Source organism: Nannospalax galili, unplaced genomic scaffold, assembly GCF_000622305.1.
Source record: "Nannospalax galili isolate Female #2095 unplaced genomic scaffold, S.galili_v1.0 scaffold39, whole genome shotgun sequence".
Taxonomy (NCBI): Eukaryota; Metazoa; Chordata; class Mammalia; order Rodentia; family Spalacidae; genus Nannospalax; species Nannospalax galili.
The window spans coordinates 1,169,269-1,191,934 of NW_008346683.1; the positions used below are offsets into that span (position 1 = coordinate 1,169,269).

Sequence of the window (22,666 nt, forward strand, 5' to 3'; positions counted from 1 at the left end):
CAGTTATTCAGTTTGGATATGTTAAGTTCAAGGTGCTATTCAAAGAAAACCACGGAGGAGGCAGATGCATTTCTAAGCTTGGAGCTGAAAGAAGCCTGGAGCAGAAGCAAAGTTCAAATAAGGTACAAGCATATATTGGGCCTTTTGAACAGTGAGAATGTGTGAGATCCCTTGGGCAGAGGTGGAGATGGAAAAGAACAGAGGGAACAGCCTGGGAGCCTCTGCCAGCTTGAGGGTCGAGACTCTGGCAGAGAGGTCTACAAAGGCACTGAGAAGAGGTGGTCCCTGAGGTCAGAGGAAAGCAAAGAAGCAAGGGGCCAAGGACGTCCAGTGAAGGCTCCAGTTCCATAAAGAAGGCTGACAGTCAGTTGCGTCTGTGTGGCAGGTAGAAAAGTAGTCTTTGAGGCTGGAGAGAAGACTCATTGCTTAAGAGCATTTACTACTCTATCAGAGAACTGGAATTCAGGTTTCAGTACCTATCCTGAGCAGCTCACGAATGCCTGTAACTCCAATTTCAAGGTCTGACGCCCCTTCTGCCTCTGTGGGCAGCTACACATTTGCACATGCACACACACATGAATAAAATAAATCGTGGGGCTGGAGAGATGGCTCAGCAGTTAAGAACACTGGTTGTTCTTGCAGAAGACCTGGGTTTGAATCCCAGCAACCACATGGCAGCAAACAACTGTCCTTAACTCCAGCCTCAGGGGATGCAACAGCCTCTTCTGGCCTCTGCGGGCATTGTATGACATGGGTGCACTTATCTACATGCAGGCAATACGCACATACACATAAAATAAAAAATAAATAAATCATAAGAAAAGTAGTCCTTGAATTTGATCCTCCTGGGGAGATCTTTCAGATGGGAGAAGCAGCCCACATTGTCCACAGCTCCCAGTGGAGCCAAGTGACGGTCAATGCTGTTGAAAAGACCAAACTGGGTGATGAGTTATTCTGACCAAGGCTTCTGAAGACCGGGCTGCAATACCAGCCTCACTTGGAACGAAGCCTACAGGATGTGATTTCAGGAGCTATAGAAGAGGCATAGACTCTCAGCCAAAACAGCCTTCATTTGTGGGGCATAGGGAGGATTCCTAGTGTTCTAGATAAAAACCCAGGCTCTCTTGATTTCTTCCAAATTCCCACGAGAAAAATGTGCTTTCAAATAATGATTGAGAAGCTAGGTACTTCCTTGGAAGCCAGGACTCACACTCAGGCTGGAGGACACAAAGCCCATGGGAGGCTACCTGCAGACATCTCTCTCTGGACAGTGTACTCCGGAGGGCAGGGGTGGATCTTAGACTAACTGAGCAGCCAACACCTAGGGAAAGCTTAATCAGTATTTGCTTTAAAATGAATCACTGTGAAATCCAGATGTGGTCTGTAACTTGTGGGACAGAGAAGACATTATCATATAATATGCCTGAAGTTTTGTAGACCGTCAAAAGTCATGTTGGTAGATGATTATGATCTTAGGCAGCTTAAAAGGACGGGAGGAACCTGAGTTCCAGCAGAGGAACCAGAGTAGGCCCTCCATGAAAAATGGTGATAGTTTAATGACTGAAAAGATTGAGCGACTTTTCTGTCCTTTTGGGTGCTATTGATCTTGCTGTCACTGAGGTGGTAGAAATCTCATCACACTGAGGGCTGGAAGACCTGAGCTCTTATCTTGGTTCAATGTCACAACCTGGGCACATTTTATTAATGATCTGTGCCTCAGTCTCCCCATCTGCATGATGGGATAGGAGAGGGGTTGAATGATCAGGTGGCTAATGCCAAATCCATCCTGACATCACATCTGCAGTGGAGGCACCTCTCCCTAGGGAGGGAGAGGGTTGGGTGTTCCTATTCAGAACCAAGCAGGCAGTTTCCTCTGTTGTAGAAATGGGATTGTGTGGCCTGCCTTTGTCTCTTCCTAACATTATCCAGTTTTCTTGTTCACTCAATTTTTAAAGCTCCTCCAAATCCTTGTGTATATTTTGGCTGACTTTCAGAAGCTTCTTGAGCACAGCAGATGCTGAGGGGCAAGTGTCATCTCTCATCATCTCGATAAGCTATTGGCGTGTGTGTCGCCTTTTATTACAGTTGCTTAGTGTATGTGTGTGTGTGTGTGTACAAATGTGCACATGCATGAGGGGTATGTTTGGGGAGGTCAGAGAACAACTTGCAGGAGAGTGGGTAGGTGGGTGGGGGTTTTGAACTCAGGTTGTCAGGCTTGGTAGTAAGTGCTTTACTGGCTTGTCCTGTGTACTACCTTTGCCAGGAACCTCATTTCTCTCTCTCTCTCTCTCTCTCTCTCTCTCTTCTCTCTCTCCCCTGCTCTCCTCTTTCTCTCTCTCTCCTCTCAAGTCTACCATGCTTTAAAAAATTTATCATTATTTTGAAACAGGGTCTCATGTAGCCCAGGGTAGTCTCAAACTTGCTATGTAGAGCAAGGATGACCTTGAACTTCTGATTCTCCTGCCTCCACCTCCCAAGTCCTGGGTTTATAGGCATATGTCACCATGCTTAATTTATGTGATGCTGGGGATCCAACTTAGGACCTCGTGCATGGTAGACAAGCACTCTATTGAGTTATCTCTGTAGCTTCCAATTTTATTTTTATAAAAGACTTTGGGGCCAAAAGATGGCTCAGTGGCTATGAGTACTTACTACTCTTCCAGAGGACCTGAGTTTGGTTCCCAGTACCCATGATGGGCAGCTCTCAAATGCTTGTAACTCCAGCTCTGGGAGATCTGTCATCCTCTTCTGGCCTCCCTCCATGGGTGCCTCTACACATGTAGTGCCCATGTGTGAGCACACAAATTCTAAAAATCTAAGAGATGTATATCCTATGTTTAGAGCTGGTAATGTGCTTAATAACAGAGCTGTTCCTTTAATTTTCCTGGGTAGATGTTAAAAAACTTGTATTTACTCCAGATTAGATATCACCAGACTAAAGGAAGGATTCCATCCAAGTACAGCTTGGTGAACCAACCAGTGTACTGGGCTCCTCATAGGAGCTTGGGGGATTCTTGGGCAGTGGTGTCACTGGGAAACTGCACCCCCAGCATGGCTGGTTCATCTGGCAACTGCACTGTGAAGTGTTCTCTTCTCTTATCTAGCACCCTGCCCCACCGTGTGCAGCTGGGAGTGTACTGGAATTTCAAGTGATTGTCATGTCCCCCTTAGGAGGGGAGGGCCTATTACAACCTCAGCATTATCACAGACCCAGCTGTCACAGTGTTGTTAGGCTTATATTGTTGCCATGACTGTGGGACAAGGTAGGTCATCACAGCAGCACTGTCACACCCAAAGGACCTAGCTCTACAAGAGCCGGAGCCCATCAGAACTGAGGTGGAGACAAAGGGCAGGGATCACTCAGCAGGACACCGGGGGGATGGCTCTGCTCCTGGCCTCTAACAAGCACCGGGGGCCTGGGTGTAGGAAAGTGATATTGGCCTGCCAGCCTCAGCAGGATTGTGTGTTTTCACATGTTCATTCATACATTCATTTATTTATTCACACTCACTCATCTACTTGGTCAGCGCTATAGATGATAGTAAATGATCCAGTGCAGTTTTACAGGAAAGTCACTAAAATAAAGCAGAGATGAGACGATTCCAGACTGGCAGGGAAGTTTGAGTTTAGAGTCCCCTGGGAATGTAGATCTGTGGACTAGAGGCCACTGGAGTCACTATGAGGAACAGAACTAAAATAAAGGAAAGGAAACAGCATGGAGATGGCATCAGAGAGAGAAGGTAGATTACAGCAATGGGTCACTGCCTTCAAGTCCCCCCAGAAGGAAACTTAAGCAAGCGAGTGCTTATGACTAAGATTCTTTTATATAGTACTTGCTTCAGGTCTTCTAGGGGAGCAGTTATTAAGGTGTACATGGCCTTCCCCACTTCTAGCAGGTGGTGAGTGTCATGGGAAGGATCTAAGTCCTGTTCTGCCTGTAGCTGTGGCTCCAAGTAGCCATTGAAATGATATAAACTGGAAAACTCAGCTCCTCAGCCACATTAGGTATCACTGTGGTGAGGGGCCACAACGTTGAACCATGTTCTGTTGAGCAACAGAACTTCCTCAGTGGGCTGCCCACTGGATTCTTGAAAACTGAATCCTGTTCTGGGTCTAAATTGAACATTTCCCCTCAATTACAATATCCTTTAATTGTCCCAAACCTCTGGAGAAGGAGGTGTCCAACAGGCATGGTGCCAACTTTGATGGTCTTAGGGGAACTTGACCATACTTGTCTCTCTGCCTGTGCTTTGGTGGAAGATGTCAGTGGTGGGGATGGTGTTGCGAGGCTCTAGGGGTCACTCAGAGTCAACCTGACCACGATCACAGGGCAGGAAGGGTGAGGTAAGTGCGGAGTCTAAGGGGACAGTTCAGGAAGGATGCTCAAAACTTTAGCTTTCCTACCATGTGCAGATGGAGGCCGCCAGTGGCTGGAAAGGCTGGTACCGGATGACAGACTGTAGTGGGTGCAAGGGCGGAGGCAGGACAGTTTACGAAGAATGTGGAATAGAGAAGAAGCTAGAACATAATGCAGCCTGTACAGCTTTGGAGCTCGAGGGACTGCATTCATCCAGAGATTGGAAATATGAGCATCTAATGGAACTGGCTCAGGCACAGGACGGGATACTCCATTCCCAGCAAGGATCAGTGTGTTCTGGGCTCCTGCTCAGAGATGACAAAGGGCCTGTCGGGTCGCATTTTCTCAAGGAGGATGGGTCACTGGGCTGAGAGTAAGACTATCAATCCTTCGGCTCCTGGTCTAGGTCAGCATCTCTTTCCTAGCTCTGTGGCAGAGAAGTCAGGGAGCCCATGTTTCCAGCCCAGCTTAGTAACCCCACCTTCTGGGATGGTCAAGGGCACCTGAGGAGCAGGGAGAGGGGGATGAAGGCAGTAGGGAACTGCCTCCCTTTCAAGAGGCTCCTCTGGCCTTGTTAATTGTGTGAGCTGTGAATCACACTTCAGTGAGTCTTCAAAGAGAACGAGTCAGCAGTACTTAATTAAAACTGAGCCGTTTAGCACATCGATCATAAGAAATACACAATTTACACAGGTGATTAGGCCACCTAATTATAAACTGATGTTTCTCTGTGCTCGGCTCCCTCCCCTGATTGCTCCTTCTCTGTGGTCTGCTAATTGGCCCTGACTGTTCAGCTAAAGGCCCAGGGGGCTCTGCTGTTTGAAGTCTCTGGACTACGTCTGTCCTTGTCATTGAAGCCAAGAGATTCGCCACGGAGGAGATCTTGGGCACTTCTTAGGCCCTCTGTAGGTTGGAAACACCTGACACATGAAGGTGGGGTGTAGGCCAGGCGTCTCCCTAGTGCTGGCCACTGGCCTCTTCTCTAGAGTCAGGCCATGGACTTCCTGTAGCTCCCCTGTGCCCACAGGGTAGAAAATCAGCTCTTTAGTGTGTCATTCAAGGCTCTTCCCATTCTACCTGTCTTCCTGCTGCTCCTCTGCCCAGTCCTGATTGAGTCCCACCTGACCACGCAGAGGTCCCCTGAATCGTCCACAGCCTTTTCTCCTCTAGGTGCTGGTCTCACAGCTCCCCGAGTCTGAAATGCTTCGTCCTCCTTTGTCTAGCAAGCTCTTACTCCAAAGCTCAAAGCAACCAAATGTTTCTTCTCTCCTAGGTCTGTGGTGAATCTCCTAGTGGCAACACGGCAGTACAACCGGATTAAACAAAACAGAATGCTGTTTCAGTCTACAACAGCCAGCCCGCATCTTAACACAATCTCCCTCCGTGTCCGTCACCTTTTGAATATTAACAGTGATCACAATGGGATGGCTAGATGGTAGCATTATAGTTGCATTTCCTTGTGCCTTTCTGTTTATCTGTGTTTTCTATTTTTCTGAAATAAGGGGGGATTTCTTAGATAAGTAAACAATAGAAAGAAAAGGGCAATAGGAAGAGAGGCAAAGAAAGAGGTTGTAGTAAGGACAAGAGACCCTGGAGCGGCCATCAGCATTGATGTGCGGACTGGCTCCAGCAGTGACAGGTACAGTGCCTCTATCTAGTCAGTATACGGCTCAGTGCATCCCGTGTGTGCTCTCCCTCTCATGACGTCTTATGGGTGGGAGTTTAGCAGATGTGATCACACACACAGATACAGCACACACACCACATACACCACACATACCATAGACACATACACCACACACGCCACATGCACACATATACACCACAAACACATAATTATATACCACATACATATCACACACATATATCACACAACACACAAATATACCATACATATACACTACACAGACCATATGCATACACACATATACCATACATACATCACATTCACATACAGATACATTACCTCACATATTATATGCATTCATATGCACACATACACCATATACACACATACATATATCAGACAACACACATATCTATCATACACACATGCCACACAGTCCATGTACACACATATACTTTACACATATGCATACATATAAAATATACAACATACACATATATGAATACATGTATCACACACCACACATGAAATATACACATATACATATATGAAGATATATCACATACATATAGCACACCCATACACCATATATACAATGTACCTATACACACATATACACACATGCACATACATAAGCACATACACCACACATATTATACATAGAGCATGCATACCTCCACATCCATCATACATACAGCATACACATATACACAGCTTGCACACACAGCACACACATAGTATAAACAACACACACCATAATATGAATACATATATTACACACATGTATACACATATTAGACACATGCACACACATTACACACATGAATACACACCACACATGTCATACATACAGCATTCATACATACACATGCATATTCATGCCACACTCATCATACATACAGCATACATATACATACATGCACACACCACACACACATATATCACACACATCACACATGCACCACACACATGTACACACATACATACACATACCACACACATATACACACATCACACATACACATACTAGACACACCTTACATTCAGCATATACAGATACACATATGCATACATATTACACACATGCACACATACCACATGTACACACATACATACACATACCACACACATATACACACATCACACATACACACACACTAGACACACAGCATATACAGATACACATATGCATACATATTTATACACATACTCACATACATACCACATGTACATGTACACACATACATATACATACCACACACAGTCCCTCACTGTTTTCAACTTTATATTTTTCTTATTCTTTTAAAACTTATTTATTTTTATTTTATGTATATGTGTGTTTTGCCTGTATGCATGTAAGTTTACCCAGGTGTGCAATGCCCACAGAGGCCAGAAGAGGGTGTCAGGTCCCCTGGAACTGGAGTTTGCCACCAGGTGGGTGCTGGGAACTGAACCCTGGTCCTCTGCAAGAGCAGTCAGTGCTCTTAACCACTGAGTCATTTCTCCAGCCCCTCTATTCCTTTTTCTTTATTAAGATCAGATGTCCCTTTCTTGAAGTATGTGAGACTCACTGGGTGCCCTTGATCCAAGAAAGCTGTGTTTGTCCACTTCAGTGTAGGTCCAAAGCTCTTCAAACATGGATTTGGAAAATGCTGACATACATACATCAAGGCCAAAGGTCTTGAGTGGGCCGGCTTGACCTTCAGTCCACCTTAGCTTTTTTGTCTTTTGACTTTGCTCCTTGCTATTTAGGCGAGGGCCACATTGAATTTTGTAATTTCTTGAAGGGGATCTTTATTTTCTGGTGGCTGCTGTGCAGGCCTCCTTCTGGCTGGCTGCCCCTCCCCCTCTCTGCTTGGCATGGTCTCAAATGTCATCTGAAGCCCTCTGGCAGAGCTCATCATTCTCTCCTGTGTTCTAAAGCTCATGGTCAGGTTTGGTTATATCAGGGCAACATGACTCATGATATTCAGCAGACCCAAGACAGATGACTGGGACAGGAAGTGAGAGATCAGCTTCTATGTTGTCATGGTTCACCAGCCATGATTCTTTTCCTTGATAAGTCACATGCATGTGTGTGTGCATGCATGTTTCAGTTGCCCCCACCACACAAACCTTGGTCCTTCTCCAATCTGTACTGTGACAATGCAGGGGAACAGTCAGACAACGCAATCTACATAGCTGTAGGATGTTTTAAAGTGTGACACAGGGAGTGCCTTAGAACTTGTCTTTAGTCTGCGAGAGAATCTATAATTACCCTTCCTGCCAACCACAAAGACGAGTCGAATTGTTCTAATAAACCCAGTCCTGATTATGTCAAATGCACAGATTAGACCAAGTCACAAAGCCCTTGCAAACAGAGGGAGGAGCCATTTTTGACCAATAAATGACTGACAGCTGCCCGTTTCCAGGAACACTTGGGTAAAATCTCTATAGAAACACACCATTGATAAGAACTTTGAAACTTTCATCCATGGAGACTACAAGCCACCCATGAAGAGTCACAAGAGTTCTACGATAACAAGTCATCACCAGCATGGACCGGTGTGGTGGAACAGGATCAGCCAGGAAGACTGCATACCACGTGGATATGCCACAGCCTATGGCCTCACCTGACTGGCTTGAGGTGACTCTCCCTGAAGCTTGGCTAGTGGGTCCCTGACTTGGGGCTTTTAGACTTCGGACTTTGGAGAGCTTTGGGACAGTCACCGGAGGATTATGTCAGTCTTGAAGTTATTGGAATTCATTTGGAAGACGCAGGTTATCAGCGAAAAAGAGCCAATAAGCGAGATGCAGCTAGAGAGATTAGGTGGTGTTAATGGTTGGGTTCTATCATGAATGAAGCCAGCTTTGGATCCTTCCCTTCCCATGGCTCGGGTTGGAAGGCTTTAATTTTCTCCAAGGCAATACACAACCTGCTCCATTTTAGTTCACCTAAGACAATTTCTTGTCAATTGGAACCAGGGAGTTCTTACTGATACCGATCATTGTACATTTTCCAGCACTGAACTCTAAAATGCTTCCTCATTCTTGTTGGAATAAAAAAACAATGGCCCACCCCTCCCCTGGTCTAGCAGGCCCATCATGTGCTGACCCACTTCCAGTGCTCAGGCTTCATCTGTACCCTGGATCATCACGTCTACCTGCAGCCCTGAGATGCTCCTCTTCTTGCCTCTTACTCAGTCTAGAGATTGCAGATCAACCATTACATCTTTCAGGGATCCTTCTGCCAGGGGCACCTTACATCATGTGGCACTCCTTCTGCTATAGTTTGGATCTAGACTACTCCCCCAAAGGCTCATTTTTTGGAGGCTTGGGTCCCCAGCCCGTGATGCTATTGGGAAGCCATGCAACTTTATGAAGTGGTGTTCAGTTCACTGGAAGCATGCCCTTGAAGTGGGGAGGGAGGTGGAGCATTTCCTCTTCCTCCCTGGCTGTGAGGAGGAGCATGTTCTTGCTTTGATGTGTTTCCACGGGCCCAAAACAATGGGGTCAAAATGTTGTGGCCTGAAGCCCATGAAACTGTGAGCCACAATAAACCCCTTCCCTCCAAAGTTGATTAGCTCAGGTATTTAATCTACAGTGAAGGAAACCTGACGTTCACTGACCTTAATAGACTGAACCTCCCCTGGAATAGGCCCTCAAGTTCCATGTCACACCTTCCTGGCACCTGTCACAGTTGAGTAGGACCTTCATTTGTGGTTATTTGTTTCTACTAACAAGCTAGAGAAAGAGAGGGGCTGTACATGCATTTTGTTCCTGATACCCCCCTGCCCATGACCCCCCAGGTCACTACCATAGCACTATAAGATGAGTTTGCAAAGTCAGGAACACTGGTCCTTTCATATTACTAATTTGTAAGTGGACACAACTTCGTGACTCCTTTCTAATGAGTGGACAGCAGTGGAGTGATTGATGCGCCAAGATTTCTGAGGCTAGGTTATAACAGGGTGTGGCTTCCATATGACCCTCTCTCTTGGATGGCTCAGTCTGAGAGAAGCCACCTGCTGTTTTGCGAGGACACACAGACAGCTCATGGAGATCTCTTCAAGGGTGAGAAACTGAGGCCTCCATCAAGGGCTGGTACCCCCTGCCAGGCATGAATATGAACTACCTTGGGAACACATTCTTCAGAGAGCTGGAGCCCCAGACAGCATCTTTACCACAATCTCAGAGGGACCCTGAGCCTGAACCACCCAGGTGATTTGCTCTCAAATTTCTGATTCACTGAAACTGAGTGAGAGAATAAGTATTTATTAATTTGTTTGTTTATTTAAAAGTATTAATTTACTTTTATTATTTTATGTGTATGAGTGTATTGCCTGCATGTGTGTAAGTGCACTTGTGTTGTGCAATGCCCGAGGAGGTCAGAAGAGGGTGTTGGATCCCCTAGAACTGGAGTTATGGACAGTTGTCAACTGCCGTGTGTGAGCTGAGATTTGAACCTGGGTCCTCTACAAGAACAGCCAGTGCTCTTGACCGCTGAGCCATGTCTCTAGCCTGTTTATTTTGAGATGGAGTTTCACATATCCTAAGCTGGCCTAAAATTTGCTTAGAAGCTGAGGATGATTTGAACTCCTGATTCCTCCTACCTCTACTTCCTGAGTGCTGGGATTACAAGTGTGCACCAACACATCTGATATATGTGGCGCTGGGGATTGAATCCAGGGCTTCCTACACGCTAGGCAGGCACTCTACCAACTGAGCCACACCCGCATCCGCATCTGTTATTGTTTTAAGCCACAGTTTTTGGAGATGGTTTGGTGTACAGTAGATATGCCTGACGCCGAGGAGATACTCAGTAGCTGTTTCTTGTATGCTCCAACAGAGGATGTAATGCTTACAACAAATTTAAATTATAGCCACACCACATCTCTTCCTTTGCCCATTCAGAGCTCTCCTAGCTCTGGCATTTCAGGGTCCTGGGATTATGGTGGACACTGTCAGTGTCTTGCTTGTGTCCTCCTGACTTCTCTGTGCTCTGGATCCACCTCTGACTATTCAGATTTGTCTTTATGGGTCACAACCCTGTGTCCTGGGAGTGTAATTGCTCTTTTCCCCCAAGAACTCCACTTCAATCAGCCTTTATTTGCTCCCCTCCTTCCTTGAATTAGATCACTGTTTCTTGCTGTTACTTGCACAACTCAAATCAATGACTTGTGTTCTGTCCTTTCCTTCAGGTCTCTATGTAGGGGACCTATGTTGACATGGTGCTTTACCACCAGGAGGGGTCATGACTGGCACTTTCTTGTACTTTCTCAAGACCTAGCCAGGTTCTCCATTCTAGGGCCAGCCTCTGGTAACCCTGAACCCCATAGTATTGTCTCCATAGCTGAGTTAGTTTGTACACTGGAGGGAGACAAAAACCACACACACCTCGGAGGAAGCACTAACACACAACTCTGCATTTGTCATGTCTTGAAGATGCTAGTTCATGCTTTGAATGGTTGGTCCCTAACTGGAAGTGTTGTTTTGAGAGGCTGTGGTAACTTCGAAAGGTGGGGTCTAACTGGAGGAAGTAGGTCACTGGGGGTGCGTGCCTTTGAGGATTATACAGGGTCCCGAGTCCCTCCCCGTCTTCTGCTTCCTGTCTGCTATGAGCTGAGTAGTCGCCTCACTTCACACTCCCACCACCACGATGCTCTGCCCAAGTGTATGGGGACAGGTGGCCATGGGCCAAACTCCCTGGAACCCCGAGCCAGAATAAACTTTTCCTCCTCTAAGTTGTTAACATCAGGCATTGTCACAGCTGTGTAAAAGTAGCCACTACATCTCCCTGTCCTGCTCCTGTCTGCTCTGATGGGAGCTCCTGGGTCCATCTGTTAGTCAGCCAGAGCCAGTAATCATAAAGTGATGAGGACTGCTGAGGTCCTCGGTCACAGGCCTCATCTCCAGTTGCCCACAGCTAGCTTTGATTTCAGGAAATGCAAGAGAGAAGGAGGAGGAGGGTATGAGAAGACAGAGGAGGGAAAAGGGAATAGAAAGGATAAAAGCAGCGGTGGGGGACAGTCAGTAGGTGGAATACTGTCCCCCACATTCAAACCTTTATTAACAGTGAATGTGACTTTATTTGAAAACAGAGTCTCTGTAGATATAATTAAGGCTCTCAAGATGTGATCACCTTGGAGTTAGGGTGAACATGAATCTAACATCCTTTGGAAAAGAAAGAGTGAGCTCAGATACAGGCAGAGGGGAGGGAAGGTCCTGTGAAGATGGAGGCAGAGGATGGACCAAAGAAGGCCGAGACTTGTTAGAACCACTGGCAGCCAGGGGAAAAGCATGGTTGTGACTTTCCTTATAGCTCCCAGAAGGAACTGACTTACCTACACCTGCATTTCAGACTTTTTGGCCTCTGGAACAGAGACAATAGATTTCTGTGTTTTAAAAGAATTACGTTGTGGTGATTTGTTATAACACCATGGAAACTATTTTCGCCGGGAAGAGGAAAGAGAAGACGAGGGAAAGAAGGCCAGGAGGAGGCATGTCTTTCAAAGGGTCAAGCGGTGAGACAGCTAAAGAGAGGAAAAGTTTGGAAACCAGAGAGAAGCTCCATGTGTCTTGGGGGTAGACTGTGAGGGCCCGGGAGAATGATGGGTGATGAGCTAGATGCCAGTGGGGCTGGTGTGGGAAGGGCATTGAGTGGCACACTAATGAGTCAGGGGCAGGGACTGGGCAGCCACACACATGAGGGTCAAATCAACCTGCTGTCTGCTTTGTTTTTAAAAATAAAGTTTTATTGAAATGCAAACATACCTATGCCTTTGCACATTGTCTGTAAGAGTTCTCAACCTCCATGGCAAAGTAATTCTGACAGGAACCATTTGGCTATCAAAGCTTAAAAGTACCATTGGATCTTTGCAGAAGAACCTTGCTGAACTTTACTACAGGATATTTCTCAAACACCCAGAATGCCACTGTGCCCCAGCCAGCTCTATCAGACAAGATGGGTAGAAGTCAGGCTACCCCACAGTGGCTTTGCTAAGGACTCTCTTGGTGGCTGACTACAGCCTGCTGCAGGTCAGTGCCTCAGATTTTACCCATCATCACCTCCTCTGTCCCTTGCCTGCCTAGTGGAAGCATTAAACAGTTCTTCACTGAGGAAGCTAAAGGAATGGTTCACAAATGGGGGAGGGAATGTAAAAGGGTTCCCCAGGGTTCAGGCAGTTCACAGAGGTCTACCCCACCTCCTTGGTGGTCTTCTCTGCACGTACCTTCCTCTCCACTTACCGCTTGGGGCTGTGATTTCAGAGGGACATTCACGGAAGATGACCTCTTCCTTTTCAGAGTCTGAGCCACCAGTACGGAGAAAGGCTCCTTCCTGACTGGCTCTCTCTTGACTTTGGAAGGTCCCTGGGTTTCAGGGACCAAGAGGAGAGGGTGGGCAGTTGAGTTCAGCACCCTTTCATACAGAGATACCTTTTTAGATGTGCCTACTGAGTTGAGATCTGAACTGCTCCAACCAATCCATCATGAGAATGGAAAGATGAGGGGATGAACCTCAGTCCCTGCTAGGAAATTCAAGATGTCAGCACACTAGCTTGACCTGGGAGCTGGATAACTGCCCTGGCCCCAGTTTTTCCATGTACTGGCTCTGTAGATTTGAATAACCCACTTTAACTCTCTGAGCTCCAGCCTCCTCAAAGAATGACTTTGGACTGCCAATGTCAGAACCATTTGGAGGGCTTCTTACAGTAGATTCCTGGCTATTCCCCTGAGCTTGGGTCGCCCTTGGGTATTGGACTTAAAATTCCATGTTTAATCCAAGCTCCTTACTGAGTATGGAAGGAAGATTACTTTTTTTTAAAATTTTTAAATTTTTTTATTTTTATAATCTGTGATTATAAAACCCAACAGAAAAACTTAGTATGTTTTTGGCTCATGGTTTCAGAGGACTCCTGTCGATCATGGTGGGGAAGGCCGGGAGGAGCAGCTCAGATCATGTGACACAGGCTGTTCATATCATAGTGGACCAGGAATCAGAATGAGAGAGGAACCAGGGGCCGGGTTTATCCTTCAAAGACCCACTCTTAGTGACCTACTAAAGGTTCCAGAGCTTCTCAAAATAGTGTCATCAGTTGGGGACCAAGTGTTCAAAACATGAGCTTATAGGGGATGCTTCATGTTCAAGCCATAATAGGAGGCCATGTCCACCAGCCCTTCCATGGAGCCCTGTTCATGTTAAATGAGACAAAGAGGAGTTCAGTCCTTTGTTGGTATCATTGGAGAGGTGCTGGGTGCTGTTTTTTGACCTCCTGCTCCTCAGGGGGTGGGGGTGTGGCTGCTCAAGAGGAGAGACAGGGCATCAACCAGAAGCAACCTGTCCTGGGCTGGGCATGGGGCTCCTGTGAGGGCAGGGAGGGGTATGGGCAATTGACAGGATCTGCCTCCCAGCCACCTTGCTCCTGCCCCACCTGGCATTATGGCTGTTCCTTCTGCAGGGAGCGAGTCTGTGAAAGGGGAAAACGACTACCATAGATTCCTGTATGGTTTTCCAACAACTAATTTATTGCTGAATCAGCCAGGGCATGCCAGAGCTGGGAAGAATATTATGAAGGTTCTGTCTCTACTCTTTCCTGTTACATTTGGGGAAACTGAGGTCCAGAGAAAGCAACGACTTGTTCAAGTTCCTCCTGTGAATGAGGACCACGGCTGGCCTTAGAGGTCGGTTTTCTCGAGTCCCTCCCCTGCGCACCCAGCACGTCCCATGAACCCCAGCCTCTTCTAGGTTACCTTTGTACTTGCTGACACACTGGTGCTCTGTATAAGGGTTGGCTCCGTCTTTTGTTTTGCTCAAATACACACTTTTTAAAAGAAAACCTCTTATCCTGGCATGACTGGCTAACCAGCACATTTTCACACCAGAGAAAGTTGGTGCAGTAGAAGTCACAGAATTATTGACACAGTTACCCTTCATCTGGGTACCCCAAAGCCACCAACTGCCAATAGGGCCTGTACCAAGCTTCGGGACAGCTGAATTCCAGTAGTGGGATATGTGGATTTAAACTGTGACCAAGATCACCTCCTGCGGACAGCCTCCAGGCCTCAGAACTAGTGCTAACTGCTCATGTAACGTTTGTAGGTGCTGTCTCTTCTCTTTTGGGTTCTGTCTTCTATAAAGTAGGGCTCATATGAGACGGGGCTACTGCTGTGAAAGTGCCATGAGGGCCACCCTCCAATACCATGGCTGCTATAGTGGCCAACATCTTATAAGCTGTGTTCTGGGTCTAGCAGGAACACATGGAACCTGCTAGAATCTTCAGTGAAGGCCTAGATACTTCTTTCCTGCTCTCAGTATTGGCAGATTAGGGGATGAAGGTAAACTATGCTGGTAGAAGAGAATGGATCTGTGTTCTCTCTCTCTCTCTCTCTCTCTCTCTCTCTCTCTCTCTCTCTGTGTGTGTGTGTGTGTGTGTGTGTGTGTGTGTGTGTGTGGAGGAGAGGACCACCCCATCTCTCTCTCTCTCTCTCTCTCTCTCTCTCTCTCTCTCTCTCTCATCTCGGAGGGTAGTTTAGTTATGTAGCTGCAGCAGGACAGACCCAGGTTAAAGCCCCAGTGAACTGGCTTCTGTGAGTGTTCCATTGACCAGAAGATGCCAACTGTCTTTTGAAAATTGAGCCTGGGGCCCTTTTCTACTGACAAATCCAGCCAGCTCCCCTGATGTGGGCATAGCAGGCCTCCTGAGCTTCCCCTTGCCTGAAGCTGAGCATAGTGCTGTCTGGGACCTCTTCAAAACACTCAGCTGTGGCCAGGGACCCTGTGTAAAGGAGGTGATGCTGTCATGACCTCCCCCGGGATTCCTGACCAACACTTTCTTAGACTAAAAGGGGGAAAGGAGAGACCTGGTAGTCTTCTGTGAGGTACTCCAGGCCTAGAGAGTCCCAATCAAATGGTCCCCGAGATTTCATAAGCACCAACATTTTTGTTTCACAGAGGATGAAGCCCACACCAGAGAAGATGCACTTTCCTGAGGTCACACAGCAGGTCAAGGCAGGACAGAGACCTCCCCTATCAGCTCCCCCGACCCCCTGCCCAGCAGGCTCCTACAACAGACAGGTATCCACTGCCCTGCCTAGATGCTGGCTTGAAGGGAGACTTGATGTTTATCTGGCCACTTCTTTGGGGTCACGCTTTGGGGTGGCATAGGCTTTGGTGGGGAACCAGGGAGCATAGACCCTGGGCAAAGCTTCAGCCACTAGAAGCTATGCAGGCTGAGCTCAGCTCATGGGGAGAATGTGCTAGAAGCGAGGGTTTGCGGGTACCAGGCCCTGAGCTTGGCCTTGGCTCCCAGCTATGTAATTTATGGAACATGGTACATCCCTTTCTTCCATCAGTCCTCTTATGATAATTTCTGCCCAAATGAAAAGACAGTGCCCACCACTTCCTCAGTGCAGAATGGCGACCGGTATTCTCAGCTGTGGGAAAACTTAGGAACAAGTTTTGGGTCCCTTTATTTTGCAACAGACTGAACCCGTGGGTGTTTGCTCCCTGAAAAAAATCACAGTTTCAGCGTAAATTGAAAAGCTTCTAAAGCAACCGGCCCAGAATCTACTGTCCCTTTGGGTTTAGTCCTCTGTTCCACTGACAGCGACCAAGCAGCCATCTCTCGGCCTAAACCTAGAAGGACCTCATAGTCCAGACAACAAAAAGAAATGTCCAGAAGTCACTTACCTTGAGGCTGATCCTTGAGCTCCTTGAGCTTGGAGCCTGAGGTGGTTGCCTGCCTGGGGTCCTTTCCACCTATACTTTGTGGTCTGGTTACATCCCTCCTCTCTGTGGGCCTCTTTAGGATAGCCTCAATGGAGAAGGACAGCCCCAGTTTCTCTGGGGCCTCACAGCACCCTGAACTCTTCCTCTCCATGCCCCTGTGGACTGTAAGGTCCGCTGTGGCCTGCCGTGTAGGCCGCTGTGAGGAGGCTGCTGTGTGTGCCTGGGGCAATGCCAGCAGAGGGTGGTGTACTTCCTTCCCGGAGCCTCTGGGGATCCAGAGGGCACACAGAGGTGGAGATCAGGGATCCTGCTGCTGGGTGGTCCAGGCACAATTCTGTGGACTCAGGGACTTCCATGGGCTTCACAACACCCCTGAGACCAAGGAGCAGCTTCCAGCAGAGGAGCTAGTAGGTGCTGGTCCTGTACCCACAGGTCTCCAGTCACTGCCAGACTGAGGTTCAGCCTTTCAGAGAAGGGTCTTGGAAGTCGTGGCTGTCACAACCACTGGCCTAGGCAAAGATCCCCAAGATCACTGCCTAGGGGTCATGAAGAAAAAGAGAAGAGAGGCAGTGCTGGCATCCAGAAAGCTCGAGGCAGTGTCCACCTTTGCCCTCTCTCTGGCTTATGACCCCTTCCTGTAGGCCCTGGACAGCCCCTGGGAGGCTAGAGTGCCACCTATGGGTCTGAGGAGGCCAAGTCGGCTTTGAGCCACGGGTGACTTGAAGGGTCTTCTCAGATGCTCTTCTGGACTTCTTCAGTATAGCTTCTTCTAGACTCCAGAATGAGCCTTCGTGGGCACCTCTGCTGTTCTGTAGGTGGGGGCTGAGGAAGGGTGTGGCTGGGTCCGCAGCAGGCCTTGTCCTTTTTCACAGACCTCAGGGCTGTGGTCTGATCCCTCTCCTGTATTTCTGGGCTGGCCTTGGCTTTCTTTCACTTTTCTCTCCCTGACCTCTAGTCACATGCAAAACTCTCTAGCCACCGGCTCCTCCCTTCCTTTGGAGTCCTTTCTGCTTCTTTCGGTTTGCTCAGCCCCTACCCGTCTCCAAGACAGTCCTAAGGACCCTTTCTTTCTTCCTGTCCAATAAGCCCTTGACTGGGAGCTGACAGTCACTGCTTTGTCTTGCCAGGAATTCTGCACAAATGACTGTGTAATCAAGGAGGAGGGGGCAGTAAATGGGCTGATAAGAGAAACAACTCCCTGCCCTGGGAGGAGGGCCAGGATGCAGGTGTGGGGGTAGAGAGGGGTGGGAGCACCAGTGATTTGAAGATAGATACAGGATGCCTTCAGGAGGTGTGGTGCTAGAGAAATGGCCAAGTGGAACAGGAGAAGGGAAGGTGGGGGTAGAATGACCAGACCCAGTAAAATGTGTTTACAAAGATAGGAGAGTTTATGGGACTAGCAGAGGCTAGAGGTTGGGTCATGGTGCAGTGGCGAGGGTCAACCATTCTGAGGGCAGTCCCTCTCAGATGTGCATTTCTTGGCTTGCAAATGTCAGCACGTGGATGGCATTCCAAGGCTTTTATGATACGTGGTATGTGGAAACTGAGGCCCAGAGAAAGAAGCTGCAGTGGATGGGATGGCAGGAGGGACCCCAGGACTTCCCTGGGAAGACTCAGCTACCACACTTACCACATGGAGAGTGACTTGTACCCTAGCAGGGACCATACATATGAGTTTTGAGGGTTGAATCAAGACCACTTCACGGGGTTGGGGGGCTGGTCCCTACTCCCTGAGGAGAGGGAATTAGGAGAGGGAGGACCTCCCAGAGATGAGGAACAGGCAAAGAAGTCCTGTTCTAGAAGGGATCCCTTGAGAAGTACCAGACTCTTGGATTTAGTTGCAAGAGTTGGGTTTCTGGGGTAGTAGGAAGGGAGCCCCAAGGTCTTGGGCTCACCCACACCATAGTCTGACGTAGCAGGGACCTTCCAAGCTGTGAGGCCACTATCTTTCCACTATAGGCTCCAAGGGAGGGGCGAGAGCAAAGGGGAGAGTTTCAGTGAGTCAGAAGCGGAAGCGGTTTATGGGATGTCTGCTCCTGTTCTGTGGCCAGCTGAATAATGTAACTGCCCGGCTGTGAGTGGGCTGAATAGTGGCACTTTTCCTGTGGCCAGGAGACAAGGCACTGAGAAGGCGACCAGCTTGGTGATGTTCTTTTTATTTTATTTCGTTTTATTTTGTTTGACAAACTTTATTGGTGCTTTAGTAAAGACATTCATCCCAGTGGTTTCTCACTCCTCATGTTGACATTAGGTTAATATTTCATTTGAGTCAAGTCAAGAATATGTAGGAGAGATTTGATTCTAATGAACAGCGAGATGGAAAAAATGGACAGTTTGCCTACATAAAAGTTAAGTTTATGTAACAAGAGCTAATTAAACCACATAAAGATAGTGCTACATTCGTTCTCACTGCCGTAGTCTAAACTTACAGGTGAGTGTCAGGACTGCTCTTAGGCTGCTTCTCAGAGGCTATTAGCTATTGAAAGAGCTTGGCTTGTCAAATTTGACATTGTAATTTTCAAAGAAACTACTTTTAAAGATGTATTTAACTGTCACATTAAAAAGTCCATATTTCATAATTAAAATGAACCTTTTAAGCCACTGGTCAATAGTATGCACATACTTAAAATAAGCCATGGATTTGTATTAATAAAAAAATCTTGTAGTGTTCAATTCAAACTGCATCTTACAAGTTAGTAACTTAAACATGTCAACAAAGTCACAGAAAGTTCACCTCGTTTTTTGCCTTCGTATAAAGTTATACCCCTTTTGGTTTTGGTATTTAAACCTTTTAAAAAAAGTGAAAACCAACCAAATACTTAAAGCAATGTGTACATTTAAATTTTTGGTGCTGGCTTGTATTTGAAAAAAGAAACTTCTTTAGAAATTGCCTCAAGTTATGATGAAAATACTTATGGGAACTGAGAACAAAAACCAGGAGAAGCACATCCAGAATACTGATTTGCTTTGGTTGTGAACGATGTGCTTTGAGGACTAACAAAGATGGACAAGCTACATTCAAGTGAAGTGGGCTGATTCAAATACTTGATACTTCACAGAAAAGTTTTTGAAAAAGATTTATGCTTTACGAAAGGTTGACTTTCTTTTGTAAGAAAGAGCTGAGTTGGGGAGATGGCTAAGTGGTTAGAGTACTTGCTGGGCAGGTGTAAGGGCCAGAGTTTGGATCCCCAGATCCATGTGGGCTGGTCTGTGTTTGAATTTATTTCAACAGTGATAATGCCACAAAAAAGCAGGGTGAGAAGCGACAGAGTGGCCAGAGGAGGAAATACTGGGCAAGTGTGATTGCCCACCTGTAATCCCAGCCTTGGAAGGAAGACAGGGGATCCCCAGAGCGAACTGGCTAGCAAAGACTAGTTATGTTGGTGCGCTCTGGGTTTGATTGAGAGACCTCTCTCTGAGTTAAGAGATTGGAAGAGAGCCGGAGGATGATTCCTGACATTAACATTGAACCTCCACATGCACGCGTACTCAAACAGGTGTGCGCTCCTGGGAGGCAGTTTAGGTAATGAAGGAGTCAAGTTCGGAGACTAACTGCTCACAATTATGAATAGACAGTAACTTTTTGCTTCCCTCTTAATGTGCTAATAACTGTGTCTAAAAATATGCAATTCTTAAAAAGGTACCATGTCTGATTTCTTTATTATCTATAACTTTTAGAAACAAAACCTGGAAAACCGTTCCTTTTAACTTTACAGCTGTATCACACCCCAGTTTCAACACACACCATTTAAATGTCTCGGTCGGTCATAGACATTTCCCGGATGAGATTTGACGTTTTGTTCCCACGACAACTGGTTATAGAAAGCCCATGCTTTCCTTTATTAAAGGAGCTCGGTCCAGATGATGTTAACGTATCCCTTTACTATTCTCCACCCGCGTCTTCGTCTCTGGAGGCGTCCCTTTGACTTCACCCTCTTCGTCTTCAAGCTGCTGCTCTGAAAAGTTTTTCTGGAGCATGAGTTGCAGCAGTTTCCGTAGGCTTTACCTTATCCAGGTTTGATCGGTATGGCCCAGGAGTTCCTTGTCATCTGACCACCTATAGCAAACCAAAGCTTGGACATCTTTGTAGAGTTTGCTGGGAGGTCAGTTGATTGCTTCTGATTGCTATGAATGAAGTCTCCTCACCATAACTGAAGAAATGGCCTTAATTTTCAGGGCTTTTCCGGCTTTATTTCTGGTCTTCTGGCAGTTCCAGTTAGCTGTGGTTTTTCCGACTTTCCACCAGTTCAGCATTTTCCCCACTACAGCTGCCTCTAGTTTTGTGATTTTTATGGTCAAGGACAGTATCCCACAGAAGCTGGTCCTGATGTTAGCTGGCTGAAGGAGACGCTGCTCAGAAAGGTGTGCTTGTCAAAGATAGTCATGATTGAAGACAGCGCTGCCAAAGTAGGAGTAGCTGAGGCAGAGAGAAGGGGGAGGGAGGGAGGGGGGGAGGGAAGGAGGGAGAGAGAGAGAGAGAGGAGGGGAGGGGAGGCTCTTTCTACAGGCCTCCTCCCTGGGACCAAGCACTTACTGTTCCTGTTAATTCACTCAATGGCCTTTTTAGTTAGGTGTCATTAACACTGTTTTTACAGCTGAGGAGACCCCCAGAGAGGTGGGGCGATGAATGTGAGTCTGTATAGCCAAACGGTAGAAGGTGCTGGGCTAAAACCAGTTCTAAAACCTCTACTCGGCTGCTACCTTCAGAGCTCATCTGGTCTGACCTTCTCATTTTCCAGTTGAAGTTGACTGGCAGAGAGAGTGGCCAGTGTTATACGCCCTGGTTTAGTACCTTTGAATTCCCTTGATTCTGCCTCTGTCTAGGGTGAGTCTGACCCATGGGCAGATTAAGAAAATAACCTTCTTTTGTGAGTGTGTGTGCATGTGTGTGTCTGTGCAGGTGTACGTGCATGTGTGTACATGTACATGTGGAGGCCGGTGGTAGACACTGGGTGTTTTTGTCTATCACTCACCAACTTATTTTCTTTAGACAGCGTCTCTCATTGAACCTAGAGCTCGCTGATTTGGCTAGACTAGCTGGCCCCCAAGGCCCCAGGCATCTTCCTTTTTCTGCCTCTCCAGTGCAGGGATTACAGGGGTGTGCCTCCACTTCCAGCTTTTTACATGGGTGCTGGGGATTTGAACGCAGGTCATCATGCTTACATGACAAGTCCTTTACCAACTGAGCCATTTCCCCAGCCCCAAGAAAAGAGCCTTCTGTGGTGCCGAACTAGATGCCAGCTCTTTTTCCAAACTATGCTCCCAGGCCAGCCACAGTCCTGACCACTGGACTTCCAGTCTTTTATCATTTATATGTACGTATATATTCGACATCCATCTTCTAAGTATTTACCACGTGCTTAAAGCCAGGCAGCTGTACAGCCCAATAACTGCCATTATTCTTTGGAAATGATCTCTGTTTTTATTGATAGGGGAGTAAGAAATTATGTGGCCATTTGGATTAAGGAAATCTTTGAAGAGGAGAAAGGAAGGAGGTATCATCATTTCTAAGACCCCTACTGGGTTGTCTCAATTAATTTTATCTAACCAGCCCTTGCAGGTCAGTGTCTTGACCCCATTTTATAGTGAAGCAACTAATTATTCCTTCTTCTTTCTTCTGGTGTGTGTGTGTGTATGTGTGTGTGTGTGTGTGTGTGTGTGTGTGTGTGTGTGCACATGTGTGTATGTGTGTATATGTGGTTGTGTATCAGAGGTTGACCTTAGGAGTTGATCTTAGGTTCTGTTTAACCTTGTTTTTCAAATTATTATTTTTATTTTATGTGTATGCATATTGCCTGCATGTATGTAAGTACACCTGTGTCATGCAATGCCCATGGAGGTTAGAAGGGGGCATCAGAGCCCTTGGAACTGGAGTTCTGGATGGTTGTTAGCCACCATGTGGGTGCTGGGAACCAAACCCAGGTCTTCTGCAAGAACAACCAGTGCTCTTAACTGCTGAGCCATCTCTCCAGCC

At 47.0% G+C, this 22,666-nt stretch overlaps 1 protein-coding gene across 1 annotated transcript in view; it reads right to left on the minus strand.

Annotated features, from left to right (window-relative positions):
- Positions 1–22,666, minus strand: part of Isx (intestine specific homeobox) — a 56,316-nt gene that overhangs the window by 8,445 nt on the left and 25,205 nt on the right. Inside the window, exon 3 of the mRNA XM_008843100.3 lies at positions 16,654–16,958. Within this exon, the coding sequence (XP_008841322.2) occupies positions 16,654–16,958 (305 nt within the window). The remainder of the gene's footprint in view (positions 1–16,653; positions 16,959–22,666) is intronic.